General features: G+C 44.8%; 1 protein-coding gene across 1 annotated transcript in view; it reads right to left on the reverse strand.

The window, feature by feature from the left end:
* The window catches only part of Nox5 (NADPH oxidase 5), a 63,618-nt gene that overhangs the window by 29,931 nt on the left and 7,088 nt on the right, over positions 1 to 26,599 (reverse strand). The window contains exons 4-12 of the mRNA XM_048793026.1: positions 23,747 to 23,957; positions 22,607 to 22,841; positions 21,237 to 21,390; positions 20,822 to 21,000; positions 19,470 to 19,652; positions 17,749 to 17,881; positions 4,426 to 4,568; positions 2,074 to 2,268; positions 223 to 267 (exon numbers count right to left, since the gene is read on the reverse strand). Coding sequence (XP_048648983.1) covers positions 223 to 267; positions 2,074 to 2,268; positions 4,426 to 4,568; positions 17,749 to 17,881; positions 19,470 to 19,652; positions 20,822 to 21,000; positions 21,237 to 21,390; positions 22,607 to 22,841; positions 23,747 to 23,957 — 1,478 coding nt within the window. The remainder of the gene's footprint in view (positions 1 to 222; positions 268 to 2,073; positions 2,269 to 4,425; positions 4,569 to 17,748; positions 17,882 to 19,469; positions 19,653 to 20,821; positions 21,001 to 21,236; positions 21,391 to 22,606; positions 22,842 to 23,746; positions 23,958 to 26,599) is intronic.

A 26,599-nucleotide genomic window follows, 5' to 3' on the forward strand; every position in this document is an offset into this window, starting at 1 on the left:
ACCATCCCTGATCCTGGAGAAGAAACAGGCAAGGCAGGGCACCCGTGGGTTTAAGGACAGGAGGAGGGTTTGGTTAAATAGTCTGGATACCTGGAAGTCAGCCCCGGGGATTAGAGGAATAGAAGGATCAAGAGCCAAAGTAACCTCCTCACAAAGGCAAAGAGGCATTTCCTCAGAGGGGGAAGGAGGTCTCCACCACAGCCATTTCCTGGAGCCTCTTACCTTGATGTTGCAGAATTGATGGTTCTCAGAGGACATCTCAGAAGCCTGCAGGGAGTAGAGCAGAAAGCTGAGTCTGGGAAGGACAGTGCTGGGCATTTCTTAGAAGCTTGCAAGCCCTTGCCAGTCTGAGCAACTGTATTGAAAGGGAATTGCTTTTACTGTCCAAACCATTTCAGGATCCTGGATCCTTTTTAAGGAGGAATATCAGCAGTGTGCTGGTAAACTGGCTCCTGGTGGGGGGCAGGGGGGATCTCAATCACCAAGAGATTAGCATATGTCCATTTCTGTGGCCTAAATACCATTGGCCCTCCGTATCCACAGGTTCTACAGACACAGATTCAGCCCACTGTAGATTGATAATATTTAGGGGGAAATTGTGCCTGTAGTAAGCATGTATAGAATTTTTTCTTGTTATTATTCCCTAAACAATATAGTATAACAACTATTAACATATGTAAATGTCCATTTAAAGTATATGGGAAGATATACATAGGTTGCAAAGTCCACATGATTTTATTTATGGGCTTCAGCAGATTTTAGTACCCAGGAGGGTCCTGGAACCAATCCCCCTTGGACACTGAGGGACAACTGCACTGCCATCATAGCTCCCAACATATGACCGTGTTTAATAACTAGCTCACGAAATGGGAAATTTAACCATCAACTTGTAGGATTCAGTGCGAGTCAGCTCCAGAGCAAGGCTGGGGAAGACTCAATCACACCTTTAGCTGCATGTTCTCATGTCTGGGATGGAATGTTCTTTTCCCTCTGCCTAGAGCCCCTTTGCTCTTCCCCAGCTGTCAAATCCCTGTGCCTTGGTCCATGTCCAGCTCATTTGAAGTCACATCTCCTCTTTGAGGCTTTGCCCAGATGCTTCAAGAAAGAAAGGTACCGAGGGCCTGGGGCTCTGCCCTGGGGCTGATGCCGGCCCTCTGGGTGGGGTCCGGCTCTGCCTGCAGTGCCTGACTACTCCAGACCTGAGCACAGGTAGACGGCCAGACACACATGCAGGTCAACACCCTTGCTTCTAGAAGGTGGAGGAAGCAGAATGCAGAACAGGCTGCAGGAGCCTGTGATACCTCCCTCAGAGGAGTTGAGGCTGAGGGTGTGGAAAGGACTGCCCAGTTCCCCAGAGTTCCACATAGAGACTGGGTCTCCTGTGACCCATCCTATGTCACATTACACCATGCTGCTTCTTCATCTTGGGGTGGGGACTGCTTAGTGTTGGACATAAACTGCTTGTGGGGGTTTAGGAGGTACCTGGGAGAGGGCTGCTCCCCTTTCAATTTTCTCTAATCCTTCTGATAGCAAAGAGAAAGACTTCAATTCTGGCTAACACATCTTTAACAGCTCCTTAAGACTAATTTCTTAGAGAGTGCTGATAGACCTCTCCCCGACCCCTCTCTGTTTTCTTTTAACAAAGTGAGAAGGGGAGAGGGAGAGTGAAAGTGAGAAAGGGAGTGTGTACCTGCAGGGAGCAGGCCTGTGGGCGGAGCCTCAACAGGCAGAAACATCTAGAAGAATTTAATACCATGTTTTCATTGTTTTTACTTTAGAGTTAGCATGTTTATGGCACACAATACTGATTTTCCATTAAAGATAGCAATCTAAGGAGTCTTTTTAAATACAGTTTAGAGTACTGTGGTGATGTAAGAGAATATTAAGTAGAAAATATTGCTAATGAGCTGTGAATATGGCAACAGTTACAAGGGTGGAGGCAGATGGTTGGCTGCAGAAACCCCACTCCATGTGGGTCCTGCCTGAGAGTGGGCTTGCCCTGAAGCCAAGGATGCCAGGCCAAGACCCAGCACCCCTGGGCAGACATGTCAGCCTCCACTTCCCCGGCCTTACCAGGTCCCCGCCCTGAGAAGAGGCTCCCCACCATGCTGGGGTCCCTTCCTCAGCCTTTATGGGGTCCTGGTCTTTGTCCCCCTGGCACTGTGGTTCCTCGGTCCTGTAGGACATCAGTTCCATAGCAACATTCTTGCTGGAGGACTCAGCATCCTGTGCTGAGGTACAGGAGTGGCTGGGCTGTGGTTGCAAATCCTGTTTTGTTTCAAAAACAGAAATTGCTTTAATATTACAGAGTCAATTCCTGTTAGTTGTAAAAACATCACATATTATAGAAATAATTAAACAATAAAATGAAAAAGTACAGGATGACAGCTACCATAAACATTTTCTCTGCTCTTTAGACACTCTTTCCTTTTAAAAAAATATTTTTTAGTTGTAGTTGGACACAATACCTTTATTTTATTTATTATTTTTATGTGGTGCTGAGGATCGAACCCAGGGCCTTGCATGTGCTAGGCAAGTGCTCTATCGCTGAGCCACAACCCTAGCCCCTAGACACTTTTTTCTAACATACACATGTGTATGGGCACACATATCCACACACACACACAGACACACATCTGCACACACATGCACACACACACTTATTTTATCCCAATGGAGCATCCTGCTTTGCAACCTGTTTTTCCCACTTCTAGCTTTCCATACTAACAAGTTGAAATTTCCATAATCTTTCTTAGGCAACTTACTATTCCATTATGAGGGTGATCAGTAATTTCTCTGGCTGCCTTCTGTTGCTGGGCCTTCTGACTGTCTTCATTTTCTCATTATCATGAGCGACCATGCGATGTGGAATAGCACATTTCCTGTCATTATCCCTAGACCCTGGTTTACTTCTCTGCATAGCATTTGTTGTCGCCTGACGTGTTACATGTGCATTTCATCTGTTCAACGAATGCCTCTGCACCAGAAGTTCAGCAGTGCTGTCTCTTTTGCCTACCGACATATCTCTAGCATCTAGAACAGAACCTGGAGAACAGTAGGTGCTGCACTCAGTAAATATTTGCTAAAGAAATGAACAGGGCTTTTTGTGCACCTGTCCAATTAGCTTTTTAGCATAAATCTCTAAAAATGGAATTGCTGGGCCAGTGGGTGTGCATATTTAAAATGCTGACACATATGGCCAGACTGCCTGCCAGAAAGACTGTGCCAGTTTATTCTGTGGCAGCAGGGTCTGAGGTCCCACGGAAACAACCTGCAGTGTGTCTTCCTGCTGGTTCCCAGTGTGCCATGGCTCATCCGGTTTGCAAGTCAGCTTCTTCCTTCAGGAAGTTTCCTCTGATTACTGGAAGAAAACTTTTCTTTTTCCTACATTTTCCTCCACATCCCACAGTTTTGCTTTTGGCACCATTCTGGAATGATCCTCTCCTCTGTCCAGACAGGATTCTACCTGGTGCCCCCATTCCCCCAGCACCCATGTTGAAGGCAGGGCTGGGACCTGCGGGGGCCAGTGAGTCCTCCTCCTTTGACCTTCAGCAGGGTTCTCACATATTAACTAGTCTCCAGGCCAAGAGGCGGAGTCTCGTGTTCAGCTACCCTCAGCTTCCTGGTCTATCCTTATTTCTTGGGGAGCTGCTCTGATCCGTCCCCATTCCTCTCTCCCACCACCCCCAGTACTAGGGATTGAATCCAGGAGACTCAATTGTTGAGCAACATCCCCCAGGTCATTTCATTTTTTATTTTGAGACAGGGTCTGACTATGTTGCCCAGGCTGGCCTTGAACTTGCCATCCTCCCGCCTCAGGCTCCCAAGTCCCTGGGATGTCAGGCATGTGGGCCACTGTGCACAGACTCTGTTTCTCCAAACCCTCCCTGGCACTAGCCACCTGGCAGCTTTATGGGCTTCATCAAGGCTCCAGAGGTAACAGTGCTGTTACTGCTGATGGTAATGATGACCCAGGGGCCCACCTGGACCATGCTGCCATTTCCCTCAATACTCCATCTGCATTCTTTGGATCAGTGCTTAATGGGATAAGATGAGAAGGGTGAGCCATGGAGGAAAACTATCTCCATTTCAAAGAAAAATAACAGGCTCAGTTAGGTTGACAGACAAGACAAAGACCATGTAGTTAGAGAGTACTGTCCAAGAGACTTGGAGGTCAGAATGTTTCTGGTCTCAGTTACCCCACTCCTTCCACTGCTCCCCACCTTTTCTAATGCAGGAAATCAGGATGGAAGGATCTGAGGTGGTCAGGCTTCGAAGAGGCTCTTGGACCACACAGTCAGCCATTGCCTAGCCCACTAATGCTGCCGTCCAGACTGTGTGCACAACAGCTGCTCCCGCTGACCAGGAAGAAAGTGACTTGGTCCCCAGGGTCTGCCTCCACAGAGGGCCCTTGCAGTCACCTACCTGGGGTTTCCTCTGACTCCTTCTCATCCTCAAGCTCCTTGACAGCCTCTTGGAATCACAGCCCACGGGGTCTGACACCTTGAAAGACTCATACAGTCTGTTTGTCCACTGGCCTTGGGACCGGATGTGGAGCTCGATGGTGTCTGAGGGAGAGAGGGAGGTGTCTGTGCTGGCCTCCAGAAGGGAGCAGGGCTTGTCTCACTGGAAGCATTGCCACTGGGCCTCAGTGGTCTGAGTCCCAGTTTGAATGTCCTTCCTCAGGACCAAACTAGCAGCCACAGCACTGGACTTGGATCTTTGACCTCTCTAGTGCAGCCGTTGATCCTTCTTGATGCAATTAACCAAGCTCAATTGGGGCTCTGTCTCCTCTAACAGGGGAGGGGTGAGGGTGCCCCCAGCAACCCCCTAAGGGTAGGGCTTCCGCCTCATTCATCTGGTCAGGGTCTCGCCAATATGGGGATCTCCCCACACCGTTACTGTACAGGTAGGTGCTCAGTTCACAGTAGGAGCAACTGCTTTCACTGCAACCAGGCCTGAGGGGTAGCAGGTGCTTATTAAGGTACTCTGTTTAGTGAATGACTATGAATGACTGGTGCTAAGGTGTTATAGGGTGGCATAACCCTCTGCTGGGGGTGCCAAAATGAACCTACCATTTCAGAGCAACGGCCACCTGAGAGATCTACTCTGATCTTGCCCTGTTGCTTTTTATTTTTTACTTTTTTAAACTATAGACTCTTTTAACAGTCCTGTGAAGGTAATGGATAGCCTCCCTCTCAGAATAAGGCTTTTAAATACATAAATAAAAAATTTTAAAAAAAGTGTACCACTTGTGATAACTTTGAAATAAAAAAAAGAAATTACAGATGAAAACAATTATAACGAGACATCAAAATTAAAACAATTGTGATTTAAGAATGTATGTGCTCTTAGATCAAACATGACAGGTAATCCACCAGGAACTACTGATCACTGAAGTAATGAGGAGATAAATGACATCCTGAGGTAGCAGCAACTGTATATGATAGAAAAAAAAAATCTGGCTTTTATCTTGAAAAAATAAAATACAAGTATTGTTAGTGTGACTGCATATGTAATTGCAGAAGATGCTCCATTTCAGTTCAAGGTTAGTGAAGATAAAAACAACTCCTTTGTTCCCAGTCCGAGTTCATGAATAGCATATAACCCGGTTTGACTGTATTTTATAGAAGCGGAGAGAGGTGAGGAGTCCCTGAACTTTGGGCCTGCAGCCCTGCTCCCTTGCCTCTCTGCCGTTTCCTCCCTGACTGTCCCACCCCTGAGGCAGGTCAGCCAGCTCTGCATCAAAGCTGGCCTGTGTACCAGTTCCAGCAGACTCATTGGGCTCCTGGCAGGAGGATGAGAATAGACAGGAAGTCCCATCTCAGGACTCAAGAGATGGGCAGATTCCAGGCTGAGCCCCTGATAAAAACCTTGCAAGAACTGGTCAAGGGACAGGGTCGGTAGGAACATGGCGGAGGGAAGGGAGTGAGCCGCCCTGTGCCCCTCCCCTCTGCACCTGCAGATCTCACCTCGTCGGAATACTCCGTCTCTGAGAGTGTTAGAGGACCCCTATCCAGCTGCTCTCCGCAGAAATCACCAGCGCTGTGACCCTGCAGGGCTCCGGGCCTCAGAGTTCCAGTAGGACGCCTGGTTGGAGCAGGACCCAAAGCTGGAAGTTCTAGCCCACACAAGGCTCCTGGAGCACCTTAGCAGAATCACCTATCAACACATCTGCAGATCGCCAAGACTTCGCTCGGCTCCCACACAGGTCACTCAGCTGCTGCCTACCACAGCACAACACCATCGCCGGGCTCCCAACACCCAAGCACTGAAAACAGACCTCCACCACCTTGGCTCAACATTCCAGCCATATTAGCTGGGGGCAGTTTCCAGATCGGATCTCCAGGGGCCAGGTACCAGGTTTCCAACCTTCCCCATCTCTAGCGGCGGTAACCTAACACAGTAGCTGCCCAACACAGGTGTGCGGTGCAACCAGGGAGCTGCCCATGGGATCCCCGGGGTGAGAGTTTCCTCAATTGGGAACGGCTAGGGGAGAGGGAGAGAGGGCTAAAGTCTGGAGCCTAACAGACCAGGAACTGGGAAATCTCCAGGCAAGAGAAGGAGATAGTACCGGGGCTCAAGTCATATGAGTGGTCCCAAAAAGAGACCGTGAGGTGCAGTCTCCCTGCAGGGACTGGCGGATGCCACTCCCCACATCCAGGTACCCTGCCAGGACCAGTTTTCCCACCCTGGTTACCTCCACCATCTGGATGGCAGAGACACCAGCTTACAACAGAGGACCCCACCTATTGAATGGGGAGAGAAGCAGGGAAAGATACCGATCTCTAAAGCTAGCTACAACCCTGGTTTCTTCCTTTGAGTTTTTTGTTTGTTTGTTTGTTTTTTCTCTTCTATCCCTCCATCCTCCGGGCCTTACCTCCTTAACATATGTGAAACCAAGAAGTTTGCATGAACTAGGTCTTTGAGGTCTGAGTCATTTGAATAATATAATATAGAGCTGTTGTATATGCCCCTTTTTTCTTTTCCTTTTTATTCTTTCATTTTTCTTTCCCCCTCCAAATTTTACTATTTTGATATCTGTATTTCTAAATACATGTGTGTTTGTTTTATGTACTCTACTGTCATCCCACCTACTTTCCTACCCTAAATTACTTCCTGTCTATTCTCTTGCTACTAACCCTCTTCACTAGATTTCTCCTTCACACTTCCTAAGATATATTAACTCTAAATCCTCACATCCTACCTCCTCAGCATAACGTCCTACGCCCCACCCCCAGTTTATTGTCCACTGTAAGAAACTGTAAACCTTTTTACAAAACTACTGATTGTATTTTAGATAATAATTGAATCCAACATTTCTGTACATTGAGACTAAACTGTAAATGTCTTAATAACAACAAATTGTTCAAAGGTGGTATATTGTTGATATTGGGATCTGTTAACATTGTCCTTCCCCACAAAAGTGAGGTCTTGGAACCCTACAAGAGCACTTCAAACCTATAGGGTAAAACACAATAACAATCAAGACCCACAGAGCTGGAAAGGAAGACAATGAGCAACATGAAAAGACAAGGGAAGAAAGTACCCTCAAACAAATGAAGACACCACATCATTAGAATCATTGGTAGCCACAGCAGGAGAAAGGACAGAGAAGGAGTTTAGGATGTACATGGTTAAAATGTTCTGTAAACTCAAGGAAGATATAAGAGAGCAAATACAAACAGTGAAAGATCATTTCAACAAGGAGCTACATAAACAAACAAATTCAAGAAGCAAAAGATCACCTCAACAGGGAGATAGAGGTTCTTAAAACAACAACAACAACAACAACAAAAACAAAACAAAACAAAAAAAACAGAGGGTTGGGGTTGTGGCTCAGTGGTAGAGCACTTGCCTAGCATGTGCGAGGCACTGGGTTCAATCCTCAGCACCACATAAAGAAAATAAATAACTAAAATAAAGGTATTGTGTCTAACTACAACTAAATATGTATTTTAAAAAAACAGAAATTCTTGAAATGAAAGAAATAATAAACCAAATTAAAAGCTCAAATGAAAACGTCACCAACAGAGTAGACCACTTGGAAGACAGGACATCAGACAATGAAGACAAAATATATAATCTTGAAAAGAACATAGACCACATGAACAGAACATTCAAGAAATATTGGAGAGCATAAAAAGACCAAATTTAAGAGTTATTGGGATAGAGGAAGGCATAGAGGTCCAAACCAAAGGAATGAACAATCTATTCAAGGACATAATATCAGAAAACTTTCCAAACATGAAGAATGAATTGGAAATCCAAATTCAAGAAGCCTATTGTATGCCAAATGTACAAAATCACAACAGATCCACACCAAGGCACATTATAATGAAAATGCCCAACATACAGAATAAGGAGAAAATTTTAAAAGCCACTAGAGAAAGGAATAAGATTACATATAGGGGAAAACCAATTAGGATAATAGCAGATTTTTCATCACAGACCCTGAAAGCTAGAAGACCCTGGAACAACATAAATGAAGTTCTGAAAGAAATCTTGTATCCAGCAAAATTAAGCTTTAGATTTGAAGATGAAATAAAAACCTTCCATGATAAACAAAAGTTAGAAGAATTTATAGCTAGAAAATTGACACTACAAAACATCCTTGGAAAAATATTCCATGAAGAGGAAACAAAAAACAACAATGAAAATCAGCAGAGGAAGGTAGTACCCTAAAGGAAAAACTAATCAAAGAAGAAAATCAAGTCAAGTTAAATAACAAAAATAAACAAATATGGCTGGGAATACAAACCATGTCTCAATAGTAACCCTGAATGTTAATGGCTTAAACTCACCAATCAAAAGACAAAGGTTAGCAGATTGAATTAAAAAAAAAAAGACCCAACAATATTTTGCATCCAGGAGATTCATCTGATAAGAAAAGACATACACAGACTGAAGGTGAAAGATTGGGAAAAATCATACCACTCACATGGACTGCAGAAGCAAGCAGGGGTTTCTATCCTTGTATCAAATAAAGTAGACTTCAAGACAAAGTTAATCAAAAGGGATAAAGACAGACATTACATACTGCTCAAGGGAACTATACACCAATAAGACATAACAATCATAAATATATATGCCCCAAACAATGGTTCAACTATGTTCATCAAACAAATTCTTCTCAAGTTCAAGAGTCAAATTGATCACAACACAATAATCTTGGGTGACTTTAACACACCTCTCTCACCACTGGATAAATCTTTGAAACAAAAGTTGAATAAAGAAACTATAAAACTCAATGATACAATCAATAACTTAGACTTAACTGACATATATAGAATATTTCAACCTGCATCAAGCAGATACACTTTCTTCTCAGCAGCACATGGATCCTTCTCTAAAATAGACCATACACTATTCCACAAAGCAACTCTTAGCAAATACAAAAAAGCAGAGATACTACCATGTATTTTATCAGATCATAATGGAATGAAATTGGAAATCAACGACAAAAAAAATTAAAATTACTCCAACTCCTGGAGACTAAACAATATGCTACTGAATGAACAATGGGTTACAAAAGACATCAAAGAGGAGATTAAAAAATTCTTAGAGGAAATGAGAACATAGACACAACATATCAAAAATCTCTGGGACACTACAAAAGCAGTTCTAAGAGGAAAGTTCATTGCATGGAGTTCATTCCTTAAAAGAAGAAAAAGTCAATAAATAAATGACCTCACTTTACATCTCAAAGCCCTAGAAAAAGAAGAACAAATCAACAGCAAAAGCAGTAGAAGGCAAGAAATAATTAAAATTAGAGCTGAAATCAATGAAATCAAAACAAAAGAAACAATTGAAAAAATTGACAAAACAAAAAGTTGGTTCTTTGAAAAAATAAATAAAATTGACAGACCCTTAGCTACGCTAATGAAGAGAAGGAGAGAGAGAAAATCAAATTACCAGCATACGTGATGAAAAAGGTAATATCACAACAGACACTACACAAATACAGAGGATAATTAGATATTATTATGAAAACTTATACTCCAATAAAATAGAAGATATTGAAGGCATCAACAAATTTCTTAAGTCATACAACTTGCCCAGATGAATCAGGAAGAGATATACAATTTAAACAGACCAATATCAAGTGATGAAATAGAAGACGCCATCAGAAGCCTACCAACCAAGAAAAACCCAGGACCAGATGGATACACAGCTGAGTTCTATAAGACCTTTAAAGAAGAACTAATACCAATACTCTTCAATTTATTTCAGGAAATAGAAAAAAGAGGCAGCACTTCCAAACTCATTCTATGAGGCCAATATTACCCTGATTCCAAAACCAGGCAAAGACATCAAAGAGAGAAAACTTTAGACCAATATCTGTAATGAACATAGATGCAAAAATTCTCAATAAAATTCTGGCAAATTGAATACAAAAACATATAAAAAAGATTGTGCGCCATGATTAAGTGAGATTCATCCCAGGGACGCAAGGTTGGTTCAACATAAGGAAATCAATAAACATAATTCATCACATCAATAGACTCAAAGATAAGAATAATATTATCATATTAATAAATGCAGAAAAAGCATTTGACAAAATACAGCACCCCTTCATGTTCAAAACACTAGAAAAACTAAGGATAACAGAAACATAGCTCAACATCGTAAAGGCTATCTACACTAAGCCCCGGGGCCAACATCATTCTAAATGGAGAAAAATTGAAGACATTCCCTCTAAAAACTGGAACAAGACAGGGATGCCCTCTTTCACCACTTCTATTTAACATAGTTCCTGAAACACTGGCCAGAGTAATTAGACGAAAGAAATTAAAGGGATATGTATAGGAAAAGAACTTAAATTAGCATTATTTGCTGACGATATGATTCTAAAACTAGAAGACCCAAAAAGCTCCACCAGAAAACTTCTAGAACTAGTAAATGAATTCAGCAAAGTAGTAGGTTATAAAATCAACACCCATAAATCAAAGGCATTTCTGAATATCAGTGACAAATCCTCTGAGAGGAAAATGAGGAAAACTACCCCATTTACAATAGCCTCAAAAAAAGTAGTTGGGAATCAACTTAATAAATGAGGTGACAGATCTATATAATGAAAACTACAGGACCCTAAAGAAAGAAATCAAAGAAGACCTTAGAAGATGGAAAGATCTACCTTGCTCTTGGATATGCAGAATTAATATTATTAAAATGACCATATTACCAAAAGCACTATACATATTTAATGCAATTCCATTCAAAATCCCAATGGCATTCCTCATATAAATAGAAAAAGCAGTCATGATATTCATCTGGGAAAATAAGAGAACCAGAATAGCTAAAACAATCCTTAGCGAAGAGTGAAGCAGGTGGCATCACTATACCAGACTTTAAACTATACTACAGAGCAATAGTACCAAAAACAGCATGGTATTGGCACCAAAACAGACTGGTAGACCAATAGTACAGAACAGAGATTAACCCAAAAAATTACAATTATCTTATATCATACAAAGGCACCAAAAACATGAATTGGAGAAAAGATAGCCTCTTCAACAAATGGTGCTGGGAAAACTGGAAATCCATATGCAACAAAATGATATTAAACCCCTATCTCTCACCACTGGATAAATCTTTGAAACAAAAGTTGAATAAAGAAACTATAAAACTCAATGATACAATCAATAACTTAGACTTAACTGACATATATAGAATATTTCAACCTGCATCAAGCAGATACACTTTCTTCTCAGCAGCACATGGATCCTTCTCTAAAATAGACCATACACTATTCCACAAAGCAACTCTTAGCAAATACAAAAAAGCAGAGATACTACCATGTATTTTATCAGATCATAATGGAATGAAATTGGAAATCAACGACAAAAAAAATTAAAATTACTCCAACTCCTGGAGACTAAACAATATGCTACTGAATGAACAATGGGTTACAAAAGACATCAAAGAGGAGATTAAAAAATTCTTAGAGGAAATGAGAACATAGACACAACATATCAAAAATCTCTGGGACACTACAAAAGCAGTTCTAAGAGGAAAGTTCATTGCATGGAGTTCATTCCTTAAAAGAAGAAAAAGTCAATAAATAAATGACCTCACTTTACATCTCAAAGCCCTAGAAAAAGAAGAACAAATCAACAGCAAAAGCAGTAGAAGGCAAGAAATAATTAAAATCAGAGCTGAAATTAATGAAATCAAAACAAAAGAAACAATTGAAAAAATTGACAAAACAAAAAGTTGGTTCTTTGAAAAAATAAATAAAATTGACAGACCCTTAGCTACGCTAATGAAGAGAAGGAGAGAGAGAAAATCAAATTACCAGCATACGTGATGAAAAAGGTAATATCACAACAGACACTACACAAATACAGAGGATAATTAGATATTATTATGAAAACTTATACTCCAATAAAATAGAAGATATTGAAGGCATCAACAAATTTCTTAAGTCATACAACTTGCCCAGATGAATCAGGAAGAGATATACAATTTAAACAGACCAATATCAAGTGATGAAATAGAAGACGCCATCAGAAGCCTACCAACCAAGAAAAACCCAGGACCAGATGGATACACAGCTGAGTTCTACAAGACCTTTAAAGAAGAACTAATACCAATACTCTTCAATTTATTTCAGGAAATAGAAAAAAGAGGCAGCACTTCCAAACTCATTCTATGAGGCCAATATTACCCTGATTCCAAAACCAGGCAAAGACATCAAAGAGAGAAAACTTTAGACCAATATCTGTAATGAACATAGATGCAAAAATTCTCAATAAAATTCTGGCAAATTGAATACAAAAACATATAAAAAAGATTGTGCGCCATGATTAAGTGAGATTCATCCCAGGGACGCAAGGTTGGTTCAACATAAGGAAATCAATAAACATAATTCATCACATCAATAGACTCAAAGATAAGAATAATATTATCATATTAATAAATGCAGAAAAAGCATTTGACAAAATACAGCACCCCTTCATGTTCAAAACACTAGAAAAACTAAGGATAACAGAAACATAGCTCAACATCGTAAAGGCTATCTACACTAAGCCCCGGGGCCAACATCATTCTAAATGGAGAAAAATTGAAGACATTCCCTCTAAAAACTGGAACAAGACAGGGATGCCCTCTTTCACCACTTCTATTTAACATAGTTCCTGAAACACTGGCCAGAGTAATTAGACGAAAGAAATTAAAGGGATATGTATAGGAAAAGAACTTAAATTAGCATTATTTGCTGACGATATGATTCTAAAACTAGAAGACCCAAAAAGCTCCACCAGAAAACTTCTAGAACTAGTAAATGAATTCAGCAAAGTAGTAGGTTATAAAATCAACACCCATAAATCAAAGGCATTTCTGAATATCAGTGACAAATCCTCTGAGAGGAAAATGAGGAAAACTACCCCATTTACAATAGCCTCAAAAAAAGTAGTTGGGAATCAACTTAATAAATGAGGTGACAGATCTATATAATGAAAACTACAGGACCCTAAAGAAAGAAATCAAAGAAGACCTTAGAAGATGGAAAGATCTACCTTGCTCTTGGATATGCAGAATTAATATTATTAAAATGACCATATTACCAAAAGCACTATACATATTTAATGCAATTCCATTCAAAATCCCAATGGCATTCCTCATATAAATAGAAAAAGCAGTCATGATATTCATCTGGGAAAATAAGAGAACCAGAATAGCTAAAACAATCCTTAGCGAAGAGTGAAGCAGGTGGCATCACTATACCAGACTTTAAACTATACTACAGAGCAATAGTACCAAAAACAGCATGGTATTGGCACCAAAACAGACTGGTAGACCAATAGTACAGAACAGAGATTAACCCAAAAAATTACAATTATCTTATATCATACAAAGGCACCAAAAACATGAATTGGAGAAAAGATAGCCTCTTCAACAAATGGTGCTGGGAAAACTGGAAATCCATATGCAACAAAATGATATTAAACCCCTATCTCTCACCATGCACAAAACTCAACTCAAAGTGGATCAAGGACCTAGGAATTAAACCAGAGACTCTGCGTCTAATAGAAGAAAAAGTAGGTTCTAATCTTCATCATGTGGGATTAGGCTCCAACCTCCTTGATAAGACTCCTATAGCACAAGAATTAAAACCAAGAATCAATGAATGGGATGGACTCAAACTAAAAAGTTTCTTCTCAGCAAAAGAAACAATCTATGAGGTGAATAGAGAGCCTACATCTTGGGAGTAAATTTTTACCCCTCACACATCAGATAGAGCTCTAATCTCTAGGGTATATAAAGAGCTCAAAAAGCTAAACACCAAAAAAACCAAATAACCCAATCAGTAAATGGGCCAAGGACCTGAACAGACACTTCTCAGAAGAGGATATTCAGTCAATCAACAAATATAAGAAAAAAAAATGTTCATCATCTCTAGCAATTAGAGAAATGCAAATCAAAACTACTCTAAGATGCCATCTCACTCCAGTCAGAATGGCAGCTATTATGAAGACAAACAACCATAAGTGTTGGCAAGGATGTGGGGAAAAAGGTACACTCATACATTGCTGGCAGGACTGCAAATTGGTGCAGCCAATATGGAAAGCCGTATGGAGATTCCTTGGAAAACTTGGAATAGAACCACCATTTGACCCAGCTATCCTCTCCTCAGTCTATACCCAAAGGATTTAAAAACAGCATACTACAGGGACACGGCCACATCAATGTTAACAGCAGCACAATTCACAATAGCTAAACTGTGGAACCAACCTAGATGCCCTTCAGTAGATGAAATTAAACCCCTATCTCTCAGCATGCATAAAACTCAACTCAAAGAGGATCAAGGATCTAGGAATTAAATCAGAGACTCTGTCTAATAGAAGAAAAAGTAAGCTCTAATCCTCATCATGTGGGATTTAAAAAATGGATTTGGGGCTGGGGATGTGGCTCAAGCAGTAGCGCGCTCACCTGACATGCGCGCACGCTGGGTTCGATCCTCAGCACCACATAAAAAATAAAATAAAGATGTTGTGTCCACCAAAAAGTAAAAAATAAATATTAAAAAATTCTCTCTCTCTCTCTTTAAAAAATGGATTAAAAAATGTGGCATAAGTACACAATGGAATATTATTCAGCAATAAAAGAGAATAAAATCATGGCATTTGAATGCAGTTGGAGAAGATAATGCTAAGTGAAGTTAGCCAATTAAAAAAAATGGCGAATGTTTTCTCTGATATAAGGTGACTGACTCATAGTGGGGTAGGGAGAGGGAGCATGAGAGGAATAGACAAACTCTAGATAGGGCAGAGGGGTGGGAGGGGAAGGGAAGTGGGAGGGGGTTAGCAATGATGGTGGAATGTGATGGACATCATTATCCAAAGTACATGTATGAAGACACGAATTGGTGTGAACATACCTTATATACAGAGATATGAAAAATTGTGTTCTATATGTGTAATAAGAATTGTGATGCATTCTGCTGTCATGTATTTTTTTTAAAAAAAAAGCAATAAAAAAAAACTGGTCAAAGGACTGGGTTGTGGCTTGGTGGTAGAGCACTTGCCTGGTATGTGTGAGGCACTGGGTTCAATTCTCAGCAAAACATATAAATAAATGAATAAAATAAAGGTTCATTAACACCTAAAAAATTTTAAAAAAAGAACTGGTCAAATACTTGACATGTTCATAAGATAAACATCTTGGTATCCAACCCCAGAATACCATGTGGCCACAAGAGGGAAAAGCTCTACATTCCCCAACATGCAAAGACCTTCAGGACATCCTGCCCACTGAGTGAAAATGGGCTGCAAAGCCATGGGTGTGTGACCCTAGGTACGCAAAACAGTCTTGAATCTGATTATCTGTGTGGGAATAGAGAGATCTGGAAGCCTGTTCACCAAAGGACTGGCACTAATTTTTCTTTGGAAAAAATTAGTTGAGGGATTTTAATTTTCCTCTCTACATATTTCTCTATTGTCTGAATTTTCTGAGAGTATACACATTTATTTTTAACAAAGCAGAAAAAGAGAAATATGGGAAGAAAATGGCATGTCCTCTCCAACCCCGAGCCTGCCTTTGTCCCATAGTCACAACCCAGGTGATTCCAGGGTGGAGACTGTGCAGCTCTACGTGGGGAACCCTGGCCTTGGGTCTGCACCTGAGCTGTAGCAACTGGGCCAGAGGCTCTGCTGGCGGGGGTGGGAGGCATCCTGGGAGGCATTAGGAGCTCAAGCTTCTAGTGGTGTGAGTGAGAGAAGCCCTGGTGCCCTTTACCCCTCATTTAGCCAAGCAAGGCTCTGCTGTGACGAGTCACCCAAGATCTTCCCTGGCAGGAGGAGCCGTGCAAGCTACCCTTGCCTGCTGGAGGAACCACCTGTGGTGGGAAGGCTAATTGCTGGCTGGCCAGGAGAGAAGGGGTCAGGGGCTGGCCCCAAGAACAGCCTAGGACCTGAAGGAAGCATGTGCATGGGTGCGAGACAGAGGACAGTTGGGTAAAAGGAGGACAACTGAGCAGTCCTATGGGTGCTGGGGACCCAGAAAGAAATGGAAGTTCAGGGTTAGGGAAGAAGAATGCAAGGGCTTCAGCTGCCTTAGGTCTCTATAATGCTCATGTCCAGGTGGGAGTGTGGAAACCCACCCCCCTTGAAAATGCCTCGTTCTCCTCTGAGCCAGCTATTCCCATGCTTAAGAACCATCTACGGCTCTCAACTGCCTGAATCATCTATCCCAATTCCAACTCTGCATTCAACATTTTCCTTGGTCCCATCTTGGCTCTAATTTGCTTTGCGGGCCACATTGCCTCTCTTTCTCTCCCCACCCATCCCTCCTTCTGAAGCCAGAATTAAACAGGCAGTCAGTATAGATAGATAAATCGAGTCAGGTCTGATCAAGGAGGCCAATTTTGAGTGAGTCTGGCAAGTTGGAGACTGTCCCCTGAGGGATTGAAACGTTAATTCCTTCAGAGCCCTTCCTCCACCCTTATCAAAACCTGCCCCTGCTCCAGCCTGTTGCCAGGGTAACCTGTCCCAGGAATTGCCCCTCCTACAGGGAGCTTAAGGTGGTTAATTAATGTGTCCTGGGCTGCTCCGTCCTGCCTTCCCCGCTCAGCCCACCTGTTTCCCACCTTTTGGCCAGCCCACCAGCATTCCAGGGCCTGGCCACAGTAGGCAGGAAGGAGAAAGATAAGGGGAAGAGGGCAGGAGAGCAAAGGAAGCCTGGGACATAAACAGGGCAGAACACCTCGCTTCTTGGGATGCCAGGATACCAGCTGTGGTCCCCTTCTCCCTCCCGGGAGAAGTCTATGTTACCCCTTTAAAAATAAGCCCTGCTTTATGTGCTGGCCTCGGCGTGCTTCTCTAATGTAGTACTTCAACATGTGGGGGAGCAGGACTCACCGATAACCGGGTTATCACCTCCCTACTCCCTGCCCATCACAGGGCCCATGTTCCCTGGTCTTCCTCTTTTTGCTTGTGCTGGCCCCTCTGCCTCTTCCCACACCTCCTCTCCTATCTACTAAACTCCTATTAATCTTTTAAGTCTGAGAAGCCTCCCCACTTATCCCACCAAGCTGGCCCCTGCAGAACCTTCTGGGGCAGCTGCTATAACCCTTGCCACCCCACTCGGGCAGTTTTCATGTCTTCCCCATTTCCGAGGGAGCTGAGGACAATTTTCAGGACAACTTTCTGTCTCAACGTGGGTCAGCACCATGTTCCGAGCCCCCAGGCTGCAGCAGGCCCACGGCAGGCACTGGGCATGTGTGGTGAGTGGTGGGCGCTGCCGTACCTTTCTGCTCAGGAGCACTGCTGATGGTGAAGGGGTGCCACTCATAGCGAGCGATGGTGGGGATGTTCAAGTACAAGTAGTCCCCAGGCCTATAGTGGAAGAGAGGGGGCCGCTGGATGATGAGATGAGTGACCTGAGAAAGAAGAAGGAGGCCAGGTCATCCTCTCTAACCTGGAGCTGCCAGGGGCATCAGAGCGAGAGGGTAGAGCCTGGGCCACCCCTTCCTTCAATGGTGACACTGTCTCTGCCTTTAAGTGGGACTCACCTTGAAGCCAGCCTGCTGGCCTAGGGATGGGTGAGACTTAGGGGAAGGACAGTGGCGCTGCGCTAAAGGGTTTTTAACCCCACTTCTCCCTCCTGGGCTTGAGACTTCCATAGCACTTCCTGTTAGCACCTGGCTGGCATCCCACTGCAATGGGCTTCTCTCCTTGAGCGACAGCATCCTCCTGGACACTAGCTCTAGTTTATTGGGCACTTACTATGTACCAGAGCTGTGAGGAGCACAGTGAGCAAGAGTGCGAGGCCCCACAGCAATCTTCTGATATAAATACTGGTCTTTCCCACTTTAGGGACAAGAAGCTGAGGCTCCGAGAGTTTAAATAACTTGCCCAAGGCCACCAGGCAGGGGGCAGTGGGATATAACTCCACCAGAGGCTGTCTGTCTCCAGTGCCTGGTCACACAGGGCGCTTCATCATTCCGCATCCTGAGTCCTCAAACTGCAGCTGTCCAGAGCTGACCCGCCCAGCACTGCCTCTTTTTTTCTCTGTCAATGGTGCCACTCTGACACCTGGGAGGCGGCCTTGGCTCCTTCCTCACTCACCCCAAAATGCAGCGCTACTCTTGAGTTTTCTGTGGTAGGTGCCCTGCCATCCCATGGCTACTGCCTCAGGGTCAAGGCCTCACAAGCTATGGGCTTCGTATTTGCTAGCGCTTCCCAATGGCTCTTCTCCGAGACACTTTCCACAGAGCAAATAAAGAAACCTAGCTAGAGTACGAATTGTCCATGTTTGCCCCACTTCACCTCCATCTCCTCCTACAAGTGCAGGGGTTCTAGCGGCCTGCAGGGCAGGATCCAAGCCTCAGAGGTCTTTCATGGCCACACCCTGCCCACCTCTCCAGCTTCTCCCTTGGTTCCAGCCATGTCAAATTCCTCGAGGTCCCCCAAGTACAGAGTGCCCCTTCACTGCCCCGGGGCCTTTTCTGAGCTATTCTTTCTCTTACCAATACCCTTTCCCAACTTTCATAGCTAGAAAATTCTTATCCAACCCTCAAAACACTGAGGTGGCATCACCTCCTTTATTGATTGATTCATTGATTGAAGGCTTCTCTGACCTCCCAAAGACAGGGATTTAGTACTTCCTTATACTCTGCTTCTCTCTCCAATACAGCTCTGCTCTATGTCAAGGGTTGACTCCTTAGAGAGCAGGCGGTGTCTGTGTGACTTATCACAGGCCTGCAACCTTGCAGTCACTTAATATACTCTTACGGAGCTGAATTGGGATTTTCTCCCTTGTCCTGGCCTTTTGCTGTCTGTCCCATCACTCCTCTTCCTAAAGGGTCATACCTGAAAGGCTGGGCGGGGTCTCGCGTGGTGTGGGTTTCCTCCACTACCCTGGGCTGCAGTTATACCAATGTGTATTTCTTTGGGGTCTAACAAGGTGCCCAGCGCTCTGCCCTATCACCCGCCACTCAGGGTTAGAGGAAAAAACCCCCCTTGCACCTTGGAGGGGAGGAGGTTGACTTCCACAATACTCAGGGGTGCCATGCGGGACTTGATCAGCCCCATGGCCTTCTCTAGGAGGAACAAGATGCCGGGGACCAGAAGCCACTTCCAGAAGTTAGGCCCATGCAGGATGAGAAGGATCCACAGGGGCAGGTAGGACAGGTGGGTCCAGTAGAACACCTGTGGGGGTATGAGGTGGTCACTGCCAAGCTTGAGGCCTGGGGGTGGCACAGAGCCAGGGCTCAGGGCCATCCTCAAAGCCCAGAGCCTTGACTTTCTCTCGGGATGGGGATAGGTAAGAGGCTGAAGTAACTGAGGCGCATTGGTTCTTTGTTCTGGGGCTTGAAGGAGGGAGTCTGGAAGGGAAGATTCTGATACAGAGGCAAACATCTGAATGTGCCTGGCAATGTTCTGGGCAAAGCAGAGTGCCTACAAAGGGATCATGGACACCAATGTCCCTGTCCACTGGCCCCTACTCAGGGAGAGGGGAAAGACAGCAGTGGTTTCCTGGGAGGGGAAAAGAAGGAAGACAGTTTAGTGCCTGCTCTACCACCAGCTAGGGGACTTGGGAGAGTTCCTGACTTTTCTGAGAATCAGAGTCCTCATCTGTCAAAAGAGGAGGTGGGCTCCTGCTTCAAAGCCTGTTGCTGCCACAGCAGGGATCCATGGCTTCTGTTCCTGATGTGGCCAGTTCAATCCAGGACACAGTTACGGTCTCCAAACCAAGCTGGCCACGACCTTCTAAATCCTGAGCAGACTGGAGGCAGGAAGTGAAGAAGGAACGGACATTTTCAGAGCACTGTGTGCCAGGTATAGGACCAGAAGCTTCGCATATACTACCTCACGAACTTCCTAAAATAATGTCAAAGGTAAAGGATTAGACCTTCATTTTATTGATGAGGAAACTGAGGCTCAGAGAGGCTGAGTGAGCAGAAAGTGGTGGAGTGGGGATTTGGACCCTGGCAAGCCTGAGTTTCTTTCCCCCTGTGCCCTCTGAGCCTGACTTATACCAACTGGGGCAAAGGGGTAAGGTCACAGAAAGGCAGAATCTGCCGTCTTCAGCTGGCACATGTGAACTGGGCCCGACGGCAGAGCCCAGATGGCACACAAATAGCATGCAGACCAGCCTGGGGCTTCCTGAGCTCTGCAGCAAGTCAGAGGGGACACAGCAAAAAAGGAAAGTGGGTTATATACAAAGATATGAAAAATTGTGCTCTATATGTGTAATAAGAAGTGTAATGCATTCCGCTGTCATGTATTTAAAAAATAAAATCAATTCAATTTAAAAAAAAAAAAAGGAAAGTGGGAACCCAGCTTGGGGAGAGGCAAAGGGGTCAGGGCTGGGGCACCTGGAAATGGCCGCTCCTGCGGACGCAGGGGCTGGAGCAGATGACCATGAGCAGCAGCAGCAGCAGCAGTGCAACGCCCGTTGGGGAGGCTGAGCCATGCACCCAGCCGATGCCAGGCCGCGTGGTGAGCAGCAGTTCCCAGAACTGGAAGGGGCTGGCCCCGGACTGAGCCAGGAGCGCTGCAGACAAGCACAAGACCACTCTTGCACCTGCCTTGCCTCTGGGACCCTCTGCATCAAATACTGGCCCAGGCAGGGACTTTGGCTCAGAGTGCTGGCCCACCCTGGGCCCCTCTGCTTCCCCTCTGCAGGCAGGCAGGACACCCAGGGGCTGCACCCATGTTCAGAGCTGGAGCTGTGTAATCCAGGGGTTTGTGAGGCCCAGGTTCCCCCCAGCCCTCCCCTAGACCACTTACCAAAGTTTACAACGTGGGCCACAGTGTGCACAAAGGACAGTCCCACCACCATGTAACCCATGAGCTGGTGGAACTGGATAACGTAGTCCAGGGGCAGGACCTGAGTCAGCCACGTGGCCCGTAGCCACGTGAGGCAGAGCCTGAGCATCAGCACCTGCGGGTAGAGTGGCAAGAGCCCTGCCCAGCAGCTCCCACTTGTCCTTTCCTCAGCAGGGTGTGCCTACGTCCCCCTGAGCTGCCTGGACTTCCTGAACAGACCCCCGCTGCTCCCCAGCCTTTGGTGCTCTCTGAGGTCCACAGCTGGGGTCTCTAAAGGAGAGTCTTCAGAATTAGGGTGAGAAGAAAACGCTAGAGTGTCTGATTGTGTTGTTTTCTATCGAAACAAAATGAGAAACGTAGAAACTTTCATTAACGTTGAACATCTGCATTGACAAGGTGCCTCTTTAGTGCAGATGTCAGATGGACACTTGGCACGTGCAGTTCTCAAGGTGTCCTGGGGGAAGATCCCACTTTCCAAAATGCAGGGCAGTTGGCGCAGGCTCCTCACTTGATCATTGCGATTGGTGGATTTATGTGTGCCTAGATATGTGGACCCACAGACTACAGTGTCTGCTTTAACTAAATGAAGCTAACTACGCCCCCCACCAAGGGCAGGCAGCTTAAGAGGATTCACTGCTGGGAAGCTGCAGAGTGGAAGTAGCATTAACAAAGCAAGAGTGAGAGATCAAGAGAATGAGCCATGTGCCGCACATTCCTGGCATGAAGTCTGTCAACTGGTTATGGGGTTGAAACAAAGCCCACTCTGGCAAGAAGCTGATAATTCCAGGAAGCATGTTTAGAATAGAGATGTGCATCCCTGATGGTGGAGGGAAAGTCTGGCTTTACAATGATATTGTGCCATAGCTGTATTAGCTAAGAGACTAGTTCATGCATATAGTAAAGCATATGAGGGGTTTTTGTTAGTTTTGTTTTAATTGCAGGCATGTGAGATACAAAATGCTTGGAGACCAATTCCATGGTGCAGAGGATCACATTGGGACTTAAATTAGAGGTGACCTGAAGTTTTTTTCTCTCTGAATGGAGCCCAGCAGAGGCTTTACCATAGGGTTGTTGTGAGGACCAAATGAAATGTATTCATCACCATGCCTGATACATAGGAAGTGCACTAAATTGCCAGTTATGTTATTCCTTACTGGCTGTGCAACTGTGGACAAGTCACTGTCCCTCTCTGGGCCTCAGCTTCCATCTCTGGGTGCTGGCCCAGGTGATTTCTAAGATGCCATCCTGCCCTGCTATTTCTAGGTGTCTGTATGTGAGAACCCACATTCTCCCCCGACCTGCTTCCCTGCAACATGCCAGTGTAGCCCTACCGCAATGAAGCTGCAGTTGAAGTTGAGGCACTGGCCACAGCCTTTGGCCACCATGATGCTGGCACCAAGGGCCCGGTGTGCATTGGCCGCCAGCACAAAGAGCAGCACTTGGAGGCCAGTGTAGGTGGCTAGGCAGAGCAGCTGGTTGCGGTGGTTGTGCCAGTAGGCAGCTGTCAGTGGGCGTGGCCTGTGCAGAGGACGACGGTTGGCAGGTGGTGTGAGCCAGCAGGCAGCACTGCAAGACAGGGGACTCTGCTCAGAGGGATGCAGTGGGGCAGGAGAGGGGAAGAATCTGTGTGGGCTGTGAGGGTCACCTAGAGACCCCCACCTGCTGTGGCCCACCAACTCTTTGGAGCTGTGCAAGTAAGCCAGCTTCCTTCCACGCTAGGAAACAGAGAGGTCGAGACTTGGTCACTGTCACACAGTTAGGTGGAAATGGAATGGAACTCTGGTGTGTTGGATGTCACAACCACAGCTATTTTTTATTATTATTATTATCTCTATTTACTTCTCCCATTAAAAAAAATGGCAACCAAAAAGGAGAGAAGAATCTGAGATACACTTTGGTAAGTAACCCATAAGAAAGTTAAGACACAAAAAGAATGGATTGCAAGATTGGCACTTTTCAGACAAACTTGGGTCTGCGGTCAGACTCCACTCTTATTTTCTCCACAGGATTTACTAATTGTGTACTTTTCTACTTTATTTGTATATTGATATGAATTGCATGTCTCCAAAATGTCTCCCAGCAGAGTTGAGAACTCAGTCCCTGCCAAGCACTGCCCTTATTTTGAATGCTTGATGTGTGGTGGCTGTTCAGCCAATATTTGTTGCTAATTATTTGTGTGATCCTAGGCAAGTTATTCAGAAGTAATTTCAATTCCTTTGAAAAAATAGGCATTGTTATAAAATGCATTATTGCATGTGAAAGTGCCCCCTGCACGTAGTAGGTGCTTAATACTGTGAATTGATTCTGAACAGACCGTGCAGAAAAAATGGAGGCAAAACAATAGCTGCTCTCGGGCCAGATCTTTATTCCCTGGAAAAAGGACACATGGGGACTACGCTGGGAAGGCGCCCGCCCCGCTCGGGACCTGGGTCTAGCCCCGACTCGGGCAGCGCCCGAGCCCCGCAGCGTACCTGATGGTCAGGTTCTCCATGACGCCGGGGAACTGCTGCAGCTCGTCACGGAGTTCGTCGAAGGTGATGGCACCGCTGCCGTCCTTGTCCGCCGACTGGAAGAGCGCCAGAGTCAGCTGGTCCAGCTTCTCCTCCGGCAGCGAGATGGCGCTCTCGCGCAGGCACGACCGTAGCACAGTGCGCAGCTCGTCGGGGTCGATGGAGCCGCTGCCTGTCCCGGGTGAGGACGGAGAGAGGGGGGAGAGGGCGGAGCTGTGGCAGCCCTGCAGAAGCCCTGCAGATGCCCTGCACTCACATTGTATTGGGTAAGGGATGTTTTCTCGTCACCCACCTTCAGTTTTCTGCCAACCATTTCCCTTTAGGCGCAAAGACAAAGCAAAGGACCAAATGTCACCTCCGTGCAGCTCAGAAACCTTCCATGGCTCCCTACTGCCTAGCTCAACAGAAATGAGGGCCTCCTCAAGTCTGGAGAATCTTTGACCTCAGTGGATGGCTTTCTCCAGAATCAGTGGTATCCTCGCTAAGTATCCTTCAACTTCCAAGATGATCTGCCTAGAAAAAGTACTTGCTTAATCTATAAGTAGCTGTGCACTCAGACTTCATTATCCATGAGGCCAACCGAATATGGGGTGGTGTTGAGGAGAAGGGCCCTGTTGCTCGCCAACTTACAGCAGAATGTTTATCATGTTGTCGCGGAGAGGCCACAGCTGGGCACTCCAGCCCAGCCATGTGGCCTTATGTAGACAGGGGTGGCTAAAAGTGTGATGGACAGCCCAGTGCACTGGCACACACCTGTAATTCCAGTTACTTTAGAAACTGAGGTAGGAAGTTCGAAAGATCAAAGCCTGATCAATTTAGTGAGATACTGTCTCCAAATAAAAAGTAAAAGGGCTGGGGATATAGCTCAGTGGTAGAGTGCCCTGGGTTCAATCCCCAATACTTTAAATAAATAAATAGTAATGGGTAAAAGAAGTCAAAACACCTAAAATAAGATTTGGAACATTTTTTTCTCTAATTATGTTCCATTTTTTTAAAATGTTCGTTCTTCCTAAGCAGCAGGACAGGACTGGGATGAATGTTTGCTTGCACTGCTTTAGATGTAGACACAGCCACGGTAGCATCCTGCTTCTGCCCCTTGCTGTGTTATGGTGGCTCTAAGTCTTTAGAGTATAGACTCTCTCTTTGCCCATCTATCAAATGGGGATAATAATTTCTCCCTCCAGATTTGGTTCAAGGATAATGGACAATTGTGAAACATCTAATACAGTGTCTGAAAGAAATTGCATATACATGGGAATTTTTTTTTTTGCAGAGGGGAGGGGTTACCGGGGATTGAACCCAGGGGCATTTGACCCCTGAGCCACATTTCAAACCCTATTTTGTAATTTAGAGACATGGTCTCACCTCACTTTTGCTGAGACCGGCTTTGAATTCAGCCTCCCAATCTGCTGGGATTATAGGAGTGTGCCACCATGCTTGGTCGCTCAGTTTACATGGAAATTCTTATTGGTATTGTGATCATTATTTGGGCCCAAGTCAAAGCCCACAATCACATTACAATGTAGAGTCTAAGATACCACTTTCTGACCACAAAACCACCAGCTTTCTTTCTCCCACCTTTGTCCTGAAGTGGCACCCCCTTTCTCCACTGAAAAGAAATTTTCACCCAGACTGATTTTAGGACTGTCAGCAAAAGAGTCTCTGCAGAAGAGTTCAATGTAGATAAACTTCCTATTTTTGTATAACCCTGTTTTCTTGGCCACTAGCCAAGAAGATACCAGCCCTCCAGGTGCTGGATACCTGTTAGAGTCTGTAAACAAGTCAAAATAACACCTGGCATTTTGCCAGGGGAATGTTAAAGTTCGTAAACAAGTCTGGATGGTGCCTGGCAAAATGTCAGAGGGAGTGGTTTGAGAAGTAACAAAACCGAGCCATTAGGTGTAGAGATTCCTGATTGGTTGACTGATGTATCTAGTTTATGCTAATTAGATAAGCTGTGTGGAATGTATAAATACTGCTCCTGTCCTGCAATAAACGGCTCCTACTCCTGCTGTATCAACGTACACAAGTTATTCGTCACCCTCCGCTTATTTTGCCCAGCCAGCCGGGCTGCGGCAGATACCCCCTTACTAGTTTTTCACAAACATATCCAGTATAGTACTTTGAAGAAATGTGCAAACAAGGCTCTGGCCTTGATCTGGGATTCACAGAGATGTCTACATTTTTAAGAGAAGTTACCAACTGGGCTCCATGGTAACAGCTGGCAGGGAGAGAATAGAAAGGGGAGAAGAAGCTCTCCCCTTCTCAGGTGTTGTCCTTGAAGGGTTAATTTGACCAAAACAGTGAAAGAAAAAGCTGCTTTTATGTGAACTTCTGTATACTGTGAACTTCTGAGCCCCTCCTCTTACATGCTGGGTATAAAACTCTGAAACTCCCTGAACTCGGGGTTCAGGGGATTAATTGATTACAGCAAAAGCTGTGCCCTCTGAACCTGGCTGCAGCCAAATAAAACTGTTTCCTGCTATCTTCGTTGCCTTGCCTCCTTTGTCCCTGTAACAGTCCCCCAAGGCAAGGTATACATTTCTTCTTCCTCCAGTTACAGACCGACCCCTCCTTATCAGGTCATTGATGACCCCCCAGGTGTGAGCAAAATTTGGTATTTAGGAACAGCTAGTGATGAGGGGCCCTGGGAGACTGGGAAGGGGGCTGGGGAAGATGCTCAGGAAGTAGGCATGGTCAGCAACTCTGGGGGTTTCTCTAATTCCCATTCCCACCTGACCCCATCTAGCTAGACCTCATTCCTGGAACCTGCTCCCCAGTTGTATGGGCTGTTGATCATGCCTGCTTCCTGAG

Source organism: Marmota marmota, unplaced genomic scaffold (assembly GCF_001458135.2).
Source record: "Marmota marmota marmota unplaced genomic scaffold, marMar, whole genome shotgun sequence".
Taxonomy (NCBI): Eukaryota; Metazoa; Chordata; class Mammalia; order Rodentia; family Sciuridae; genus Marmota; species Marmota marmota.